General features: G+C 46.2%; 1 protein-coding gene across 6 annotated transcripts in view; it reads left to right on the plus strand.

The window, feature by feature from the left end:
- Positions 1 to 21,217, plus strand: part of fgd4a (FYVE, RhoGEF and PH domain containing 4a) — a 43,515-nt gene that overhangs the window by 4,796 nt on the left and 17,502 nt on the right. The window contains exons 1-2 of one of the 6 annotated variants that reach the window (XM_079742740.1): positions 7,876 to 8,004; positions 16,378 to 16,455. The exons of 1 other annotated variant lie outside the window; for it this stretch is intronic. Coding sequence is in view for 4 of the 5 variants with exons in the window: in XM_079742735.1 (XP_079598861.1) it covers positions 12,986 to 13,112; positions 16,378 to 16,455 (205 nt within the window). In the remaining variant the exon portion in view is untranslated. Of the gene's footprint in view, positions 1 to 7,875; positions 8,005 to 12,979; positions 13,113 to 16,377; positions 16,456 to 20,559; positions 20,649 to 21,217 lie in introns of those variants that run through there. 4 more of the 6 variants (XM_079742735.1, XM_079742736.1, XM_079742738.1 and 1 more) reach the window with 4 other exon arrangements.

Raw genomic sequence — 21,217 nt, forward strand, 5'->3', positions numbered from 1 at the left:
GGCCCTCAGTGGGGACATGGGGGCCCTTAGTGAGGACATGGGGGCCCTTAGTGAGGACATGGGGGCCCTCAGTGGGGACGTGGGGGCCCTCAGCGGGGACATGGGGGCCCTCAGTGGGGACGTGGGGGCCCTCAGTGGGGACATGGGGGCCCTTAGTGAGGACATGGGGGCCCTCAGTGGGGACGTGGGGGCCCTCAGTGAGCACACGGGGGCCCTCAGTTGGGACATGGGGGCCCTTAGTGAGGACATGGGGGCCCTCAGTGGGGACGTGGGGGCCCTCAGTGGGGACATGGGGGCCCTTAGTGAGCACACATGGGCCCTCAGTGGGGACGTGGGGGCCCTCAGTGAGCACATGCTGGGCCCTGTTGTTCTTTCCAATCAGCTCTGTGGTGCTTCCTGAGCGCGGCGTGCTGCTTCCTGTCCCGGGCTCACATTGTTCCTCCATCTGGTCACTCCAGCTTCAGTACGCTAGCCCTTAGCTAACCCCGAGCAATGTTTGTGTCTGAAGACTGCAACTGGTGACATTGACGTGGAGTGGAGTCACCCTGTCCGGACTGGACTCCAACAGAGCCGGTCCTGGTCGATAGCTGAGTTACATTGGAGTGGACCGCAGCTCCTTACCCGTCCGTCTCGAAAGGTATTCTTCCTCTGGTGGTATTCGGGCTGTAGAAGCAGCTCAAGCGAATAGGGACGTGGTGATGGTGGTACTGGGACTGGTTTTTCGCAGCAGGCAACCTCAGAGGGTGGTAGAGGAGTGGTCTCACTGATCTAGTGACTCACCTAAAGCTGGAGGGCCTCATCAGCGCGCTAGACAGAGCGCACAGGGGTCCAGGACAAAGTAGAGAGAGAGTGTGCGGGGGTCCAGGACAAAGAGAGAGCGCGTCTGAAGAGAGTGGCGAAGGAGGTGTATTTCAGGGCTGCTCTTCCTGTACAGGAAGTGCGACTGTGGCAACCGCTGGATGCGGTAACGGATAGAAAGTGGTGCATTCACTTCTGGCTGGATCCCCATTAGTCGACCTGTTATCTCCCCATCTCTCTCGTTCTCTCTCTGACTCTGCCCCTGACCGGACCCTAGCCTATTGTGCGGCGCCTGGCCCCGTGCCTATAGGAGAGCAGGATGGACTGCCTGGCCAGCGGGTACCGGCGGGCCCGTTCGAGGCGCGTTGCTCTGGGTAAGTGATCCTCGCTTCAGGGGCCCGTGGCATGGGACAGGCCGGACCACCTGAGGCATACGGCGGGATGATCCACACTGAGGAAGGGGTTGGCGTACTGTGTGTGTTGAGCTTAGAGTGCAATCTTTTTTGTTGTCTTTTTTTTTTTTTTTTTTACTACCGTGATTTACACTGGACTATTACATCGACTTTTTACACTGGACTTGCATTGGCAAGGGATTTTTGATGATGAAACGGCGCCGAAAGTACTGGTTTTGGAGGCGTAGAGGTAGAAACGCAATGGTTGGGATGCTGTGCTGTTATGGTAAGAACTGAAGTGCTTGGCATTTCGTTACATGCTCAAATGTTGCCTCTCAACAGATGTCAGATGCTTGCAGATTCAAGGATTACATGTATTATAAAGAATACTTATATGTAGGCTTTTTATTATGTGATATTGTGTTTTAAGTATTTGTGGTATGAATAGATTTAGGTGTTAAGTATTATGGCCTTTGCCAGCAATTGTATACCCTAGCTTTCCATAAACTACACAATGTATAGCGAGGCAGCTTTTGTTCCGATTTCTACAATCTAACCTTTGACGTATATTCACAAATGGCTCCATTCCATGGTCCTTCCTGGTCTTTGCACTAACAAGGTATTAGTAGAACATTTCCTGAGCACTTTCCCTTGGCTCTTGGCCTCTGATGTCCTGGGAGATCTGCATTTGGTTAATCTCTTATTTTTAACTAGATATTGGGCTCTATTTTCTAAATGTTATTTCTGGCCCCTTCCCAAGGGGCCTGCTCCTTGCTTTATTTTCCACTGTTCCCATCTGACTGCATCCCTGGACATGGTGGTTTGAAGCCTGGCATGGTTTCAAGTTTCTAAATGATTTGGAGACGGTATGTCCCCCCAGATTAAAGTGGGCATGTTTGCGTCCTTCTTGTTTGTTTAACGTTGAAACGAAAGCTTAGCTTAACACAACACTACCCCACACAACACATTGAGTACAGTTACCCTAACAGACTGTTTGATCCATTGAGCCAACAGTAGCTTTGCCAAAATAAATTGGTTATTGAATAATTTATTATACCATATCCTTTAACCATATTCAAATGCTGCCATTAAATGTGACTCACAACCAACAATTGAACTGAAAATGTAACCTGCTTATCCGTTTGACTGATAATCGATAACTGAGATAGCATTGAATAAGTATGAAGTTGGTTTAAAAAAAAAAAGTAGCATTAATGTAGTAAAGTATTGCCACGTGGGGGAGAGAGCATTGGTTGCAGAGAGTAACGGAAAGATGGAGCATTGAGAGCCTCTAGAGCCAACAGCCTGGGAAAAAAGAAGGACTTGTTCTCAGGGTCCTGGGAAACATGTCCTCCCTTAGCCCCTCAGATCACCACTTGAAGCCTTGGCAACTTCCCCATTACCCAAACCATGTGTGTGTGTATGTGTGTGGGTGTGTTTGTGTCCGTTGAAATATATAAAGCAACAGTAATGCCGCTCTCTCTAGCCCTATCTCGCTCTCTCGCTCTCTCTCTCTCTCTCTCTCTCTTTCGCTCTCGCTCTCTCTCTTTCTCTCTCTCTCTTTCTGTGTCTCTCTCACTCTCACTCTGTCACTCTCTCTCTCGCTCTCTCTCTCGCTCTCTCTCTATCTCTCTCTCTCTCTCTCTCTCACTCTCTCTCTCTCTTTCTCTTTGTCTTTCTCTCTCTCTCTTTCTGTGTCTCTCTCACTCTCACTCTGTCACTCTCTCTCTCGCTCTCTCTCTGCCTCTCGCTCTCTCTAGTTCTCTGTTTTCCTGGTATTCCATAGTATTAAAGGGAGGCTAATTGAGGGAAAGCAGTTGGTATTCATTCTCTCAGCCAGGAAGGAAAATGCTGGGAACAGCAGCAGAGGACCACCCCATCCCAGCACTACCACACACACACTCATTGTTTGAATACAGGAAGGGTCCTGTATACACGCCTGGCACGCACACACGTGCACACACAAATCATCTGCAGTTCCTGTACAGCTAGGCCTATGTGTTATGTGTTTCTATTAATGTTTTCTCAATGACGGTAAATGACGATGGCTGTGAATCACGCGGAGATGGACAATAGAGGATAGGTGTAATTGTCAATCCTGTTAGCTGACAGCAAAACGAATGAAACCCCAATCACCAAGCACACAGTCATATACACACATACACACACACACACTACCGCACACTACCACACACAACCAAACTCACACACACACACACACACACACATGCACACAACACTGCTCATACACACACCCTAACAAGCACCTGCATGTCCTTCATCTTTATTTGCTATGGTGGTTTCTCAGGGGATGCTGTAAACAATAATCCTAGGGGTTATGTTTGACCTTGATGTGGGATTCTACAGGGGGGGGAATTCACTCCCCCAACTGCATTCAAAGGTTGTCTGGATAATCCAGAGCGGTACCGCAAAGCTTCTCTAGGGGGCAGTCAACTGAGCTCTGGAACCACACCAATACTGAACTTTTCCTCGATACCTGAAGCTGAATAAGCAAGATTCCTCTATCACACCCAATCAGTCACATATGAATCTGCCAGCAGACATTAGTCCTTAGTATTAACCCTTTAATAATTAACTGGTTTGGATGAACCCATATTATGGGTGTGGTTCTAAATGGAATTGGTTTTAAATAAAAACAAAAAATATGCAATCAACACTGCAATCCTATCCACACAAAGGAGCGGTTAGCCCCTACTCAAACAGAGTTCACAGCAGAAGAGGACTCCTCCTCTGGTTTGGGGTCTCTCACTTTAGCTTAGGAAGTCCCCCATGTGTGGGGTCTTGTAATCACTCTGTAACCTGATGGTCTCATCGATCCCGTCTGAACACAAACTGAGCGTTCTGTTCTAAGCAAGCCCAGCTGCCCCAGTCTGTCATGGGAAGAGCAGCCCATTGATTGTGTCTGATGGTTGATGACAGCGCGTGGCCTGTGTGGCCCGGCTGGCCTGGGTCCGCCAGGGCTCCGGACATGAGCTTTAACCCTAGCCGGGTCCCGGTCCGACTCTCTGCTCCCTCTGTGAACCTATATTGTAACCTTCATGGTGACACACTTTCTCCCTCTTTCTCTCTCTCCTTTAAGATGCAGATGTGTGAGGGTCATTGACCCCTTCTAAAAGGTAGCAGTTAAAACCGAGAGCTGGAATGTGGCTGTGTCTGTATGCATGCATGTGTGTTTGTGTGTGTGTGTGTGTGTGTGTGTTTGTGAGTTAGTTTCACTGTGATTATTGAACATGGCAGGATCAGCCCGCAAGAACACGCCGTGGGCCGTGACAGAGGCGGAGACGCTCCTGTGCATAACCCTGTCTGTTTATGTGTCGCGTGGTTGCATATGTGTCGCAGTTTCGCACATGCGTGCTACGACGACCCGCCCACGTTGAAGAGGTACTTTCCAGATGGATACCCCTCTCCCTGTCCCTCCCCCTCCCCCTTTCCCCTCCCCCTGCCCCTCCCCCCTCCCTCTTCTCTCCCTCCTCCTCCTTCTCCTCTTCCTCCTCCTCAATCTCTAAGAGGGTACATGAGACAGGAGGGGGAGTTGACAGCTGTGGATGGTGGGTGGAAATAAAGGATGTGTGTGTGTGTGTGTGTGTGTGTTTGTGTGTGTGTGTGTGTGTGTGTTTCAGTGTGTGTGTGTGTGTGTGTTTGTGTATGTTTCTGTGTGTGTGTATGCGTGTGTTTGTGTGTGTTTCCGTAAGTGTAGTACCAAATGGGATTTGCTGATTGTGGCCAGCAACTAGCATGATGATGGGTAGCACACAAGGTATTCTCAATCAATACCAATAAAACCAGTATAATAATCACCGTGACATTTATCTGGATGCTGGCAGAAGGGAAACACATGGTGTGTGTGTGTGTGTGTGTGTGTGTGTGTGTGTGTGTGTGTGTGTGTGTGTGTGTGTGTGTGTGTGTGTGTTGTGTAAGTGTCTTTGTGGGTGTATAAGCATGTGTGTTTGTGTGTGTGTATGTGTGTGTGCATATGAACATGTGTGTTAGTGTGTGTGTATGTGCCTGCGTGTGTCTGTTAGTTTGTGTATTAATGTGAGCATCCTTGCAGGTTTCCGAAAGTGTCTATGTCAGCATGTGTCTGTGTGTGTGTGTGTGTGTGTTTGTGTGTGTGTGTGTGTGGGGGGGGGGGGGGTTGTGTGTGTGTGTGTGTGTGTGTATGCGTGTGTCAGTCTGAGGCGGGACCCATCCAGGGGGATTCAAGCTGAGAGTCGCAGCATGTGACAATAGATTGATCTGGGCCTGTGAAGCGACACTGCAGAGCTCCACCACCCAGCAACAAACGCACCTAGCAAGTGTTTTAACTCATCCCTCGTACTACAGCCTACCTGTGTTTGTGTGTGTGGGCGTGTGTGTCTGTATGTGTGTGTGTTTGTCATTTTAGGTTTTTTTTACATGCATGCATTGCCTCATGGCAGTGGTGTTCGCATGCAGCTGTTTCTATTACACAGAAATTCATCAATCACTGTCCGAAAAGGGAATGCCCCTGATTAGTGTTGCCATGGCAACAAGGGTCAGATGACTGATGATAGTCGATAATTGCGGGGGGCGCATTCTGAAGGGATGCCACCTATTAAAATTTAAATTTTAAATAGTAAAATGATTGCTGGACTTTCATCTGAAAGTTGTTTACAGTCAGTTGGCTGGTTTGGGGTAGTTGTGCGATTTATGTTGATTGGTCCTAGAATTCACTGTATTCTGAGTCTTCTGATTGTTCATTGCTCAATCATGCACGTGTGTTCGGAAATGTGCGCGATGATATGTCTGCATAGAGGTAGTGCTGCTGTGTGTGTGTGAGTGTGTATGTGTGTGTGTGTGTGTGTGTGTGTGTGTGTGTGTTTATGTTTGTGTGTGCATACGTGCATGTTTGTGTTGTTGTGTGAGCGCATGCTTCTGTGTGTGTGTGTGTGTGTGGTGTCATGCTGTCCTGTAGTTCTGAAACATTATTGACCAGTGTTGAGCTACAGATTTACAATTTACAATACAAATGAGTTACAATTGGAGGAGAGGAAGAGAGCTGTCTTTTGGTGCAAGCTAATTTATATACAAAGGGCTTATTAAATGAAGGAGTGATGAAGTTATGGAGATTATAACACTTCTATGATGTTATCAATAGGATACACGACAATGGATACCTTCCAAGCCGCATGGTTCCAGACGAGCATTGGAAATGACAGATGACATGTCACGGATAAAACGTGGTGACAAGGTCAGCGCTTTGGAAGCTGCTGGAGTTGTTTGTCACCAGACATCAACAGAGCCCGGAGGGCGTAGACACCCCAATGCTGCTCCCAGACTGTGTTCCTACTTGTACTGGTGTGTGTGCCAGAGTGTGAGCATGTGCAGTACATATTACTGATCTATTTATGCTTTGTATGTGTGCGCATGCATTCACACCACGTGTGAGATGGGTTAATTAAATGTGACAATGTAAGAATATCCCCCCACACCCTCTCATTCTTTCTCTCTCTCTCTCTGTCTTTCTCTCTCTCTCTCTCTCTCTCTCTCTCTCTCTCTCTCATTCTCTCTCTCCGTCTCTCTGACTTTATCACTGACACTGGTCTACAGGTGTTTTTCACAATACGTGTTGACAACACTTCCTAGTCGTGTGAGCTCTGAAACACGACCTCCACTCTGTTATAAACGAGTGGCGATCGGGATTTGACATCCAAAAATGTCTCTCTCGTTCCCTCCCTCTCTCTCTCTCTCTCTCTCTCACTCTCTCGCTCTCTCTCTCTCTCTCTCTCTCGCTCTCTCTCTCCCTCTCTCTCTCTCCCACACACAGTAGTGTTAGCTGAGACCTGAAAAAACATCAGACCTCTGCCTAGAAAGCCACGCAGCCTTCACGGTAGGTTGGTTTCCTACCCATCTCCCTCACAGTATGAGTCTGCAGATCCTCTCTCTCTCCCCTCTCTCTCTCTCTTGTTGCCTCTCAATCTGTTCTTGCCATCATGTCATCAGCCCTTGCACCCCCTCTCCCCTACGGTGGGAGGAGGAGGGGGGGCTTGTTTTATGCGGGAGTCAGCACCTACATATCCGTCTGTGGTGACTAGGGAGGGGGTTGCAGCAGATGAGAACGACCCATTGCCCCCCCCCCCCCAAACACACACTCCTCTTCCGGTGGACCTCCCCTCTGACCCACACAATAGGGCCGATTGTCCACGCGGCTTACACACACATCACAAAGAGAGAGAGAGAGAGAGAGAGAGAGGGGCGAGATAGAGAGGGAGCAAGAGGGAGAGGAGAGAGACACCGGGTGACGCCTTAAGGGATTTAGGGTGTTGAGTTTGTTGGTTCCCTGGCTGCATGCGCCCCTCCCAGGGAAGGTGGTTCTGTGTTCCTGACGCCGCAGAATGGAAGCACATGGAGCGCAACGGACCGCCGGCATGGAGACACTGAGGATACGTAGCAGGAGAGCGTGAGAAAAAACAAAGAGGAGTCCACAGCGGATTGGGCAAGGAAGGGACCAACCAGTCTGTCTGACTGGGACGCGCTGTGTGTGTGGGTGTTTGAGGGAGAGAGAGAGAGAGAGAAAGAGAGAGAAAGAGAGAGAGAGAGAGAGAGAGAGTGCAGAGAGAGAGGGAGGGAAGGGAGGATGCAAGGGAAGCAGAGAGACGGCAGTTGAATGCAAGCCTGGACCTGCTGGTTAGTGAGGGCTGGAGCCGGGGAAACAGGGGCGGGAGAGAGACACACACGAGGAAACGCATCCATCTGGAGAGCCATTCATTGGATATGAATCCCTCCTTTGGACTCTGGACATACGAGCATCAGTGAAGCATCAGATCTCAGCCAGGTTTGTGATTCTATGTTCCTGTCTGTAGACGTATCTTAGCGTGGGTTTTCCGCAGCTCAGCCCTCGGTTCACACCGGGTGCATAATGCAGACTGAGGCTGATCACTATGCGTCCCTTGGGCAGCCTGGGTTTTTCTCCCCCACCCCAGAGAACCTCCAGTTACCGTTTGGGATTCTCATCTTGGGATCTAACGGACCCACAACAGGGAATATGGTGTAACAAAGGGCGGAACCAACAACACAACAACATCACAATCCAGGTTCATCTTCACGGATTTAATAGTGTTTGTGTGTGTGTCTGTATGTCTGTGTGTGTGTGTCTGTATGTATGTCTGTGTGTGTGTATGTGAGAGTGCATGTGTGTGTTTGCCTGCATGTTGCTTGGTGTGTGTGTGTGCATGCGTGTGTTTGACTTTGTGTGGATTGGTGTATGTGTGTGTGTGTGTGTGTGTGTGTGTGTGTGTGTGTGTGTGTGTGTGTGTGTGTGTGTGTGTGTGTGTGCTTGCCTATGTTTGCGTTGGTGTGTGTTTGCGTGTGAGTGTCTGTGCCGGGATGTGTGTGTTAGGCTGTGTTTGTATTTGTGTCTATGCATGTGTGTGTGCGAGTATGTTTGTGTGTGGGTGCATGTGTGCATGCGTGGTTTTGCATGTGTTTATGTGTGTGTGTGTGTGTGTGTGTGTGTGTTGTGTGTCTAGTAGCTGCTCCAGCTGCAGGAGGGTATTAATCTGTTCCCAGGCATTGATGACAGAGCTTTCTAGCCAGTGGCTATCTCACAAACTTCAAATATAGCCGCACACACACACACACACACACACACACACACACACACACACACACACACACACACACACACACACACACGCAAAGATGCACTTGTCCACACATACAGACAGCGAGATGACTGCTTGTGTGTCTGCGTTTGTGGTTTGGTATATTCATGCAGGTGTACGAGTTATTATGTGCTTGCTGTGGCTAGCCATCACTAAACCTCATGAAAGCAGCACATTTTTTAGACATTCTGCAAGGCTGGTGAAGAAATTATATTTTCAGGTCTCTAAAGGTTGAATTGAGATTGTTCTTTGGCTATCTCTGCAGTTAAGATCTGCAACTTTGTCCGCAGACATATAATTCCTCCAGCTTAACCCTGTAGCTTCCAGAACTGGCTGTTGTTCTGGCTGCATAAGCAGATCTTCTGCTCATATTTATCCACAACCTGTGATCATATATTAGTGTCTTGCTGGGATCTGTGGGCTTGTTTTGCACTTATTCTCATATGCCTCTTAAGTGAATTAGCTTTTGTGGGTTTGGGGCTTTTTTTTTTTTTTTTGGAAACAGATTTCTTTAACAGCAACAAACTTACTGGAACAGTGTTATGTATTAGAAACAGACACATTACTTCAGTTAATTACATTCAGACGTAATGATTTATTATTTACAGATTGAAGATTGTCTTAACTACACCCCACAAATAAACATACACACACACACACACACACACAAACCCACACACACAAACACACATTTTGCTATCGATTTTTTGACTCTGATAAAATGGCCACCACAATCAAAATATATTTTTGTGCGACTTTATTAGCATCTTGCATCTGTGAGCGTCTCTCAGAGCCTAGAGGCTAGCGGGTTGTGTTGTGAGGGGGGGAGGGGAGCCTGTCCCTTAGGGGAGGAGGGGGTCCCTGTGTCACTAGTAAGCAGGGATGGCGTGAGGAGGAGACAACCGCTTCTGAACAGAGGAAGCTAAGGGGAAAAGAGAACTGGGGAATTAGAACATAACAAAATGTAACTAATGATTAACACAGCCTGTAAACTTCCATCATTGCACACAGACCCACCCAGACTCACTACCAAACTCTTTGTCTGCGGCCCTGTAGGTGTGGGTTCCACTGAGTCACATATAGGGATAGACAGGCTGTCCCCCTGAGATTACTTCTAGTGTGTGTGTGTGTGTGTGTGTGTGTGTGTGTGTGTGTGTGTGTGTGCGTGAGAGTGTGTGTATGTTTGTGTGTTTGTCTCCTGCTATATTTGGAACTTGTGGAAACCTTTCTCGTTACTAAAGAAGAAACAGGAAGGACAAAATAAAGAAGTTCACACAGTCTTACTCTCTCTCTCTCTCTCTCTCTCTCTCTCTCTCTCTTTCCCAGCCTTGGCTTAAGGATTCTGCATGCTCACATTCCTCCTTCCACAATGTCAGTTCACACACACACACACACAGACACACACACACACAAACACATTCACTGGGAAACACAATGACTCCCCTTGAGCCGCATGTTTTCTCTCGTTGCCCGCTGTTGGATTCGCTTGTGATGCAAGCAAGCATTCATCCCGCTCCTCCATAATGCATGGGCCCCGTCCGGCTGCCATTGTTGATGAGGAACCTCTGTGACTGACTAGTCAGCGGCCGCTCTGTGAGCCCCAACAACATGACTCTTTATGCTCCTTCAGGAATTCTTTCAAGACTACATAATCTTTACATGTATTGCTAAATGATATCTGTTTGTTTATTCAAAAGGCCAGCTCCTCATACCTCATCCCTGCTATTGTAATGCTATTCACATCCGAACAAAAATGTAGACCGAATATCGGTCTTCCATATTTGGAAGACCGATAGTGCTTCCAAATATGGGCATGTTCTAATTTTAGTAAAAGGTTGCGCCCTTCCCAGTGTGCCATGCAGAGTGTAAACAAACAGCAGAGAACACAAAGTAAGATATCCCCATGGGGTCTGTGAACGGACTAGGCCAGAACTCAACAATGGGAATGCAGCTTGTGTTTACAGTGTCTTGCTCTGTATTCCATACAAGTGACTCTATGTGAAATCCCACACTCATTCAAACACACCGAAACACAGATCCACTGTTTGAACTCTTAGACAAATCAATTTCTATGTTATTTATAAATTACGAGAGGGAGTGACTCAGATATCCTCCACCCATGATGTAAACTCGCTCGGATCTGGGCCCTACCAGGTGGCGTGGTTATGCAAACAACAGGCTGAAGGTGTAGCTTCTTTATTGATTGCCAGATCTGGACGACTCCATTCCAGCACCTGTGAGGCTGCTGTTGGCTGCCACTGGGACGACCAAGTCGCCGAGGGAGGAGGAGGGGAGAGAGGGCGGGGGTGGGGATTGATTAGACCAGGAAGACAAAATAGTGGAGGACTGGTGAATGGCAGCGCGTCAAAGGACAGATAGGGAGAGACAGAGAATGACCCGTCGATGTTATCGCATACTCTCTCTATTCCACCTATTGATTAGTTCAGTCCAGACTGAGTACTGTTTCCATCACACTCCTGCATGGACCGTAATTATCTCTGTCTATCTGTCTCTCTCTGGCTCCCTCTGTCTCCCTCCGTCTCTCTGTCTCTGTCTCTGTCTCTCTCTCACTCTCACTCTCGCTCTCACTCTTGCTCTCACTATCTCTCTTTATCCCGCTGTCTCTCTGTCACCATGCTCATTCTCTTCCTACTTTAAAGAACCTTTTTCAACCCAGTTAAGAAATGTCCCACTCGCTCCTTAGGGCATCAGTGACGGGATGCTGCATGACCGAATGAGCAGAGCACAACTTCTACCTCTGTTTCCCTTCTATTGTTTCCTGTTCTTTGCACCCTTTACCCCCGGCATTCCAATACGTCTGACTCTATTTGTGATTGGTATGAGATGTGTGTGTGTGTTTATGTGTGTGTGTGTGTGTGTGTGTGTGTGTGTGTGGGTGTGTGTGTAGGTGTGTGCGTGTGTGTGTGTGCGTGTGTGTGTGTGTGCGATTGCGTGTGCTTGTGTGCATGCTTGAGAGTGTGTGTTTGTGTGTGTGCGTGCATGTGTGTGTTTATGTGTGTGGAGGTCAAGGCAGGGGTCAGGGTGTGTGGCTGTGTGTGGAGTTGGCTGGGCAGGAGTGGGGCCCTGGTGCCATTACTCACGGGCCAGCGGGGTGCGGGGAGATTGGGCTCAGAGTTTATACAGGCGTGCTGGGACGACGCGCTGCAAGCCAGGACCTGCAGGGGATCACCTAGCATCACAGATGTCACAGTGAAACACTCAAACGATTTTTCACATGGTGTTTTATTTAAACGCGTGTCTCTCATTCATTCGTATTAATACTTCTGTACCCTGATTTATCATCTAGTAGATTGTTTATTCATCTTATCTTGCCTTATGAGCCGGGCTCGGGTGCGACAGACAAAGAGCATCTATCACTGAGTCAGGACTCAGCCATCTGCTGGTCCTCATCTGCTCGCTCGGGCCGCCTTTAAAAGGTTCACTGGCTCTTTTAATTTTTCCTCCATTATGTTTGTGACAGCTAACCGTAACTCTTTCAGTAATTGGCCATTAAGGAAGAACAAGAGGATTGGCAAAGAGAGTCTCATCTGGTCTGCCTCAATGGTATATCAAAACACACATAACACACTGAGAGAGAGAGACCCGCACACACACACACACGCGCGCTCACACAAACACGCTTGATTCTCTGGACAGTGTCCGGACCTGATTCAATGTAGAGTGTCCGGAGTTCATACGTGAAAACAGATGCTGATTCATTCCTTGGAATAAGGACCAGCTGATTGGTTCAGATTTGACCACCTCTTTATTACATTATCACACCTCCGACACATAAACCTCACCACTCCTTTACCGCTCGCACTCACACTCTGTCTGGTCCATAGAGCTTCTCTCTCTCTCTCTCTCTCTCTCTCTCTCTCTCTCTCTCTCTCTCTCTCTCTCTCTCTCTCTCGCTCTCTCTCTCTCTCTGTCTCTCTCTCTCTCTCTCTCTCTCTCTCACTCTCTCTTCCTCTCTCTCTCTCTCTCTCTCTTCCTCTTCCCACCCCCCCCCTGCTGAACTTTGGTTTCCTGTGGAACCCGTTAGTGTGGTGCATTGAGGCAGTGGGCGGAGCCAGAAAGGTGATGCTTTGGTTAGGAACACAAAAGAGAGAGAACAACACAGTGTGGTAGAGTCATCACATCAGACTGCCCATGAGAGAGAACGGGGGTGCCAGCGTGAGTGGGAGAGAGTGCATGGCTTCCTGGATGAAGAGGCACCGCACACACGGCGCTGTGGCGCGGACCAGACCTGCCTTCTCCAGGAAGACGTTTCTGTCAGGTAACGTCTTTTTTCAGTAGTATTCACACTAGGATCCCCTGCTTTACCTTTAGGAGGAAGGAGGGCTGCTGGGATCGATGTCAGTTGATAACGTGTTTTTTTCGATATTGCTGATGTGATATTGACCAATAAAGGCGATGAGGAGGGAACACACACACACACACACACACACACACACACACACTTATACTCATAGGACTTAATAATAAAAGTGGAGGTAGGACCGAGAGTGATCGAAAGAACGTTTCATATTTGGTAGTTCTGTTTAATTTACTGTACGTCTCAATAATGGGCTCAATAGCTCTGTAAAGCAACGGAGATTCTGCTCGTATAAAATATATAGTAAATGTAAGCTGGACCCTGTGAATATAATATATATATATATACTTGGTATTTGTGTTTTTGAGGCAGGGAAAGTCAGCTGATACAAAATGACGTTGATTATCATTAATAAAACTTTCCTTCTGGATGTGGCTTAACCAGGTTAATCAGTTAATATTTAACCGGGTCGTGTTCCTCTATCTCTGGCTCTTAACCTAAGGCAGTTAAACAAAACACAGCCTCTGGACATGGAGAGGGAACATTCAATAGACTCCTTTATGATGGGGGGGGGGGGCGGCTCATTTAGAGACACCGACATTTTAATAGGACCCAGTAGAACCGGATGAAGCCGGCTGCGATGGGAACGGCAATGCTCAATGTGGTCTTCCGAGGAGAGGTACCATTACCTTGTGTTATGTAAACAAACCTATTCATGCTCTGAGGAATGACATGGGTACTTAAGTTTAGATCACGATTCTGTAGTCTCACTCTTCAGCCTTTACATCACCCTTCTCTACTCTCACTCTTCAGCCTTTAGATCACCCTTCTCTACTCTCACTCTTCAGTCTTTAGATCACCCTTCTCTACTCTCACTCTTCAGTCTTTAGATCACCCTTTTCTACTCTCACTCTTCAGTCTTTAGATCACCCTTCTCTAGTCTCACTCTTCAGTTTTTAGATATCTTAAGCCTTATGGAACACTGAGATGTGGATACACAAAGAGTTTCACTTTATTTTGTTTCGACCGATCATGATGCTGAAGGTGCTGGAAGTGCTTTTTTGGCCATTGATAGCGAACAAAAACTGCAACCTTTAAAAAGGTGTCTGTAATGGTGAGGAATATATCTGTAGCACAACAGGAAACAAAGCTTCTACCCAAGTTTATAGTCTCTTCACAAGTGATCACTGAGGGAAAGGCACACAGGGGCACCAAAACCACATGAAGTAATATGGTTGGTGCTTTAAAGTGGTATTGTCCTGTGCTTAACAATACTACTCCAACAGCTACACTAACAGACTTGTTCAATTGTGAATGCTGTTTACTGAAAAAAACATGTCCTACACATTTCTGAATTGATGAACCTGGAAAGTTTATCCTCCTAAACTCATTACGCTAGTATCCAAACATACACACTGACACACACGCATAGAAACATACCTACTGCACACATTCAACCCTTACGGTAAACATACAGTACATCAATTACCACAATATTTGATTCCATATTCCAGCAGCCGTTGAGCGTGTGTGTCTGTGTGTTTGCATTTGTGTGCGTTTGGACCTATAGTTGCTCCATGCCACACGCGCCATGTGAGGAGACAATAGGTTCATGACTTAATGGGTCACATGACCTGCAGGGGGGTTCTGGAGTGGGCGTCATGTTAGTCACAGACTAACATGACGGACTTGTGTGTACGAGTGTGTGTGTGTGTGTGTGTGTGTGTGTGTGTGTGTGCTTGTGTGCGTGTGTGTATGTGGTCATGAGGGGCCCAGATGGTGGGTGTAGAAAGCTGTGCTTTAATCCCCCAAGCCAGGATATAATACCCTCCTACCAGACACTCTCTTTCACCCTTTCAAACTCTCTCACACACACACACACACACACACACACACACACACACACACACACACACACACACACACACACACACACACACACACACACAGACACACACACACACACACAGACATATAACACATGCACACAAAATCCCACATAGGACTTTGGATGATGTTGATGGCATGGTCATGTTGTGTTAGTGTGTTTTCCCCGAAGCTCTGAAGATTTTCTAGGTTATCAAGCCCATCTCCAGGTGAGCGACTGCTAGCATGCTCTACATACCATAACAGATAGGGAGACGTGTGTGTGGGTGCGTGTGGGTATGTGTGCGTGTTTGTGTGTGCGCGCATGTACGCCTGTGTGTTTTTGTATGAGTGTGATTGTGTAGGTGTGTATGTGGTGTGTTTGAGAGAGAGAGAGAGAGAGCGAGAGAGTGTGTGTGTATTCCAGACTACTGAGTGAATTACTCACGTGTGGGCTCATTATTGTTTTCACTTGCCTTGCGTCTTCTCCTTCATCTTTTATGTGCATATTAAATGTCTGTGTTTGGAGACTTGTGGCGCTCTGTGGATGATGCCCTCCTTCTTCCTCCCCTCATTACACTCCCCAGGGGACGCTCCTTATCTACACTCTTAAATTATATCCTCTCTCTCTCTTTTTTTCTCTCTTTCGCTTGCTGTGTCGCTCTATCCCCCTCTCTCTCTCACTTTCTCTTGCTTTAACCCTCCTTCGGTCTCTCACTGTCTCACTGTCTCTCTCTCTCTCTCTCTCTCTCTCTCTCCCTCTCTCTCTCTCTATCTCTCTCTCTCTCTCTCTCTCTCTCTCTCTCTCTCCCTCTTTCTCTCTCTATCTTTCATCTTCCTTCTACTTGCCATCAGGGTTTCCTGCACCGGGGGCAGGGAGGTATTTATTTATCTATTTCCAGTGGTCTCTTTATCTCTCGTCATCCATCTATTTTATTTTTATCACTCATTCTAATTCATCTCTCTGTTTTTGTTTCACCACATTACTTTATTGGTCGTTCCTCTGTGCTAGTGCAGCTTGTTCCTCTCTGTGTGATATAAAATGATGTTTAAAAGAAAGTATTCTATTTTCCGATAACACTAATGAGCTGAAATCAAAGGATTCTTCCGTGGTCCTTTGAGCATATTGTTGTTGTGTTGTGGTGTGGTCAACAGCTCTTTGGTTGTTTTGAATGTTGGATTGGCAGCGTGTTGATGTTGACCTGTGAAAAGGCAGAGGTGTATCACAATCGAAGCACAATGAATGACGATGGGATCCACTTTTAGAGTGTTGTGATCAAGATCAAGTATTGAAAAATGCTGTGATATAAAAGAATAGTGTGAGGGGGTTAACACACCTGTGTGGTGTGTTTGCTTGCAGAGAGGAGAGGAAAGGCCAGCTGTCAGACCGGCCACATTGAGGAGCACTGCGTCGCAGTGAAGCTCGAACACACCAGAGGTAAAGAACACACACACACACACACACACACACACACACACACACACACACACACACACACACACACACACACACAGGCACGCATGCACGCACACACACACACACACACACACACATACAGACTGCCACGCATCCACACACACACATTTAGCAAAGACAATTAAAGCTTGTGCTACGTGTTCCAGTTCCTACCAGACACCCCTTCGTGCCTCTTGAGTTGAGTGGGCGGTGGTTCTGCCACAAGCCAGCTTCCATGTGTCCTAAGAAGGGGATGCTTCTTCGCTTTACATGTTCGCTATTCTAAACTTCTACGGGCATCGCTTTGCAATTTCATGTCTTTTGCCATGCGGTTTTAATATGGTTAGTTGTGCAGAATTAGTACAACTGAGTCATTTGGATTCAGTTGGATGCCAAGGGTAAATATGATACATAGAAAGAGAGAGGGAGGAAAAGACAACTCGGTGAAGGTCATTTACATCTTGCTACTGAAGCAGAGATAAATCTGTGGTATAAAGCCAGTTCTATATTTATAGAATTATACCATGCATACAACTGTTCCTGTTCCTGTGTACACATTCAAGTAAAAGTTTGACATTTTAAAAGTACATACATCACCACATCTTTTTGAATGACTGAGAATAATTATTACTGATTTCAGTAATCCTATGATCACAAATACTTTGTTCTAGTCAGTATTATTTTATTATTACTTGTAAATATTTCCTTTTCAGATATCTGTAATGGAATGGAAAATAGTAGAAACAGCTACAAACAGAAAAATCCTGCTTTGAAAGTGTTAAGCAGGTCCCATAGCTGTAGCAAGTAAGCGCATACAAAAAAAGAAATAGCAGAACAATCGGACTCAAATAGCTTGGACTAGCTTCGACACCTACAAACATGAATGGTGTAATTGTTGAAGACACTTTTCTGAGATAGGGCTGTTATAATATATAGTACATACCTATTATATACACTCCATATGAGAAAAGGGTATTTTATAAATAAGAAAGTCTAGGTTTAATGAAAATAGTTCAGAGCACTGTCTGGCATTATAGCAGTGCCTTATGCTAAATTGTTTATAGGTAAATGTATTTGGCATTTTTTGTTTGAGAATGCGAAGACAGGATTCTACCGCTCTCAGCAGTGATGGTAATGTGGGGGGAAGGTTGAGATAAAACAACTTTAGCATCAGTACACTCAGTGTCACACAGGACGGATGGAAATAGTACTACGTGCTGAGTCTACAGTATATCGTTTACATATTAATGTCCCAAAATTCAAAAATACTGTGCAGTACTACTGTAGTGTTAAGGTTAGGGTTTAGGGTTGCTCCGTAACGGTGGGCATGTAGGGGTTATAATCTGCTCTCTGCTTTTGGATTAGGGGATGAGGCAGGGTTAATCTGAAGAAAGTCTGGTGGGGAGGGGGCAACAGAAACACAGGCTTCCTCCTCCTTCTTCCTTGACAGTCTGCCCTCCTCCCTATGCTGCGACCTCACTCACATTCACACTAATCCATGTGCAGATGCACACGTACCTGCAATGGCAGCATTATCGTGCAGGCTTTGTGGAAAAACATGTACTTTGCGTGTGTGTGTGTTTGTGTGCCTGTGCCAGTCTTTCTCGGTCACTTTCCAACACTGAATAATTACAAAAGCGTTGTTTGACTCTAACCTATAGAACATCAGTTATGCTTTGTTGATTCAACCAAATGAGGAAGAGATCAACGTTGCACTTTGTGCCCGTTCTTCCGAATTCAAAAGTTACTTTCAAAGGTCATGCCCTCCTGCAGTTTCTCAGTAAAATGTGACTTCCTGATTCATGCAGTTTGCAGTTGCACTGACTCCCTTACCCAGAACCTGCTAAAAGGCTAATAAAAATAGCATTCAGTACAGACACCTCTCTCCCCTTTCTCTGTGTCCTTCCTCTCTGTATCTTTCAGATTTAGAAGAGATGTGAGTTTCTCCAGGTAGTCTATAGCAATAGCAATAGCAATAGCCTGCAGTTGCACCAAGACCTTTGCCTAACACCTGCTAGTATGCTAATTGGAATAGCATTCAGTTATTTTTCCAAGAAATGTTCCAGTCAGTCTGAATATCCGCACCTTGATGGTTATTTTGTTTTGGTACCAGCTTCTAATGCTCCACAATAATAGTACAAATGGAATTTCATAATCTCTCTGGAGCATGACTAAAGTGATTAATTAGGTTGATGCGTATCACCCCACGTAATCAGGGGTGATACCAGACAGCTGTGGGATGACGAGCAGAATGTGCTAGCCAGATTGACCTGTTTGTTTAGACCTGTCAAGAGAGAGGGAGCTGGAGAAAGAGTAAGCGAGAGAATGTGTTAATGCATGTGCATGTTTCTGTGTGGTATTTTTTTATTTGTTCTATTGTGCACATTCACTGTACTATATAAGGATAACGTTTTTTATCATTGGTTGTTTTCTGTGTTTGATTTGCTTCTACATTAGGCAGATATGAAAGCTGATGTGTAGGCAGCATTATGAATTCATTTAGAAACAGAACATCGGGACTCTTACCCCACAGTTCCTCAAACAGACTTCTGTAAAAGGTCTAATGCTGTACAGTACAATTTCTCATGAACAGTTGTTTATATACTGCTGTCTTTTTTTTTAACTGCATTTATTAACCTTTCTTTTCTGTTGAAAGTTTGCTTAGAGACGGGTGTGAAGAAATGCTTTGATGGAACACGTTTGTGCAAAAAAAGAGCAGACTAGCCAAGCTCTGGCCTCATATTTGTGTTAGAAGTGGAGATAATTAGATCCCTGTAATGGTGTTTGTTCACTGAGCGCCAAACAGGAAAGACATTAAAAAATGTATTTTGCGGGCGGCAGACTTTAAGTAGTGCTTGTTCGCTCTTCCTCTGGGTCTTATAGGTGCCCACTCAACGAGCGATGAGTCTAAACAAAACCCATCGGCTCAGTGAAATAATCAAAAGACAGACATACATACATACATACATACAGAGACTCCTCTTAGTATAGTATGATAACAGTACCAGTTATACACACGTTCAGAGGCTCCTCTGTGAATAGTTAGATAACAGTACCAGTTATACACACGTTCAGAGACTCCTCTGTGAATAGTTAGATAGCAGTACCAGTTATACATACGTACAGACTCCTCTTAGTAGAAAAAAGGTGAAAAGTAAAGCAAAATGGCGTTTGCCTCAGCAGTAACTCCGCCCTGAGAAACACAGCGAGAAGCGGGCGTCATCAACCTCATGGTTGTGCGCAGAGCATAAATTTAGTGAGTGGAGGTACATTTGTCCCAAAAGGCTATAGTCCCTTGCTTTAGATAACCACCACTGTATTTCACCGCTATTCATTTGATCCTTCGCTCCTTGAAGCCCGCTGGAGTCGGTCTGCAGAGCAGCCCACTGCTTCCCAGAGCAACACTGGTCCTCTGTGTTGTTAAAGTTTATTTACACTGAACATGTCATGTGTCCCTATATATATATATATATATATATATATATATATATATATATATGCACTTCCCCAGCAAGACCCACAGCAAGCGGGAAGTAGATCACATCATAGGTCATACATACACACCAACAGAATCCTCCCCTCTCCTCCCCTCCCCTGCTTTGTCCCATCGTCATTGCATCGTGTAGTGAATGGTTCCTTTTCTTAGCCAGGTGGAATGCATCGCTGGGATCCCTGAACAGACATTCACAGGATGTGGCCATCCTTAATCAGCTCTACCTGGGGCTGGTTCTTTTGAATAGCTTTGAAGGACAGGACACTACTTCTCTGTCTCACGCGGTCTAAGAAAACACATTCTGCAGAGGCAGAATTAATGCCTGTGTGTGCGTGCCTGTGTGTTTGTGTGTGGAGCATATGCAGTGAGGGCCGTACTGGAGCGGGGGGGCAGAGGTCTGTGATGTCCTGTTGGCTTGCTTATGAAATCGTTCTAAAAGAGGATGTCTTTGTGTGTGTGTTTCTGTGGATGCGTTTGTGTCTGTGTGTGTGTGTGTGTGTGTGAGTGTGCGTGTGTGTGTGTTGGAGGGAGGGGCCTCCTTAAGATGTTAGCAATCCGATTCTGGGCTGAGTCACTTCGCTGTGGCTCAACACACAGCGACATCACATGTGGGTTTCCCCTTCAGACGACTCTCTTCACTCGCTCTCGCTCTCTCCCAGGCCGACTGAACACTTGATCTTGGGTGAGTTGTTCTGTTCTGTCGGCCGATCCTACTACTCTTGACGTCCTCACATCTGGGTCTCTCTGTGGGCCTTGGCCTTGGTGTTTGTGTTCAGTTGACTGTTGGTTGGATAATTTAACCATTGGTTAAATCGTGCAAACCACAGCAGAACCATATCTTGGGAGATTATTGAATGGGTACTGTAGCTTGTGCCCACTTCAGATGACATTTCAAAAGTACCTTGCCTAGTGTTGTGGCCAGTTATCTATTTATTGTGAAGTGAAGGCTTCTGGCACTTCAACCAAAATCTGCTTCATGTTTTTAGCAAATGAATTAGATCTGGTGCAACTAGCCTATACATTATATATATAGGGACATCATCAATAATGTAATTTCTGAAAGAAGTCTGAGAGATTACAATCAGTTCTATATTTTGTTCCTTTCCTTCCTCTTTCCCCATTCCTCATTACCCTTCCACTAGCTTGTCTTTAATGTAGCTCAATTACTTATAAGAAATCATTATTTCGGCTCCAATGCTTGACTTAAACAGCCAGCTTGTCCTGTTTACAAAAGGTCCAAAAAAAGGTCAC

Source organism: Pollachius pollachius (assembly GCF_949987615.1).
Source record: "Pollachius pollachius genome assembly, chromosome: 9".
Taxonomy (NCBI): Eukaryota; Metazoa; Chordata; class Actinopteri; order Gadiformes; family Gadidae; genus Pollachius; species Pollachius pollachius.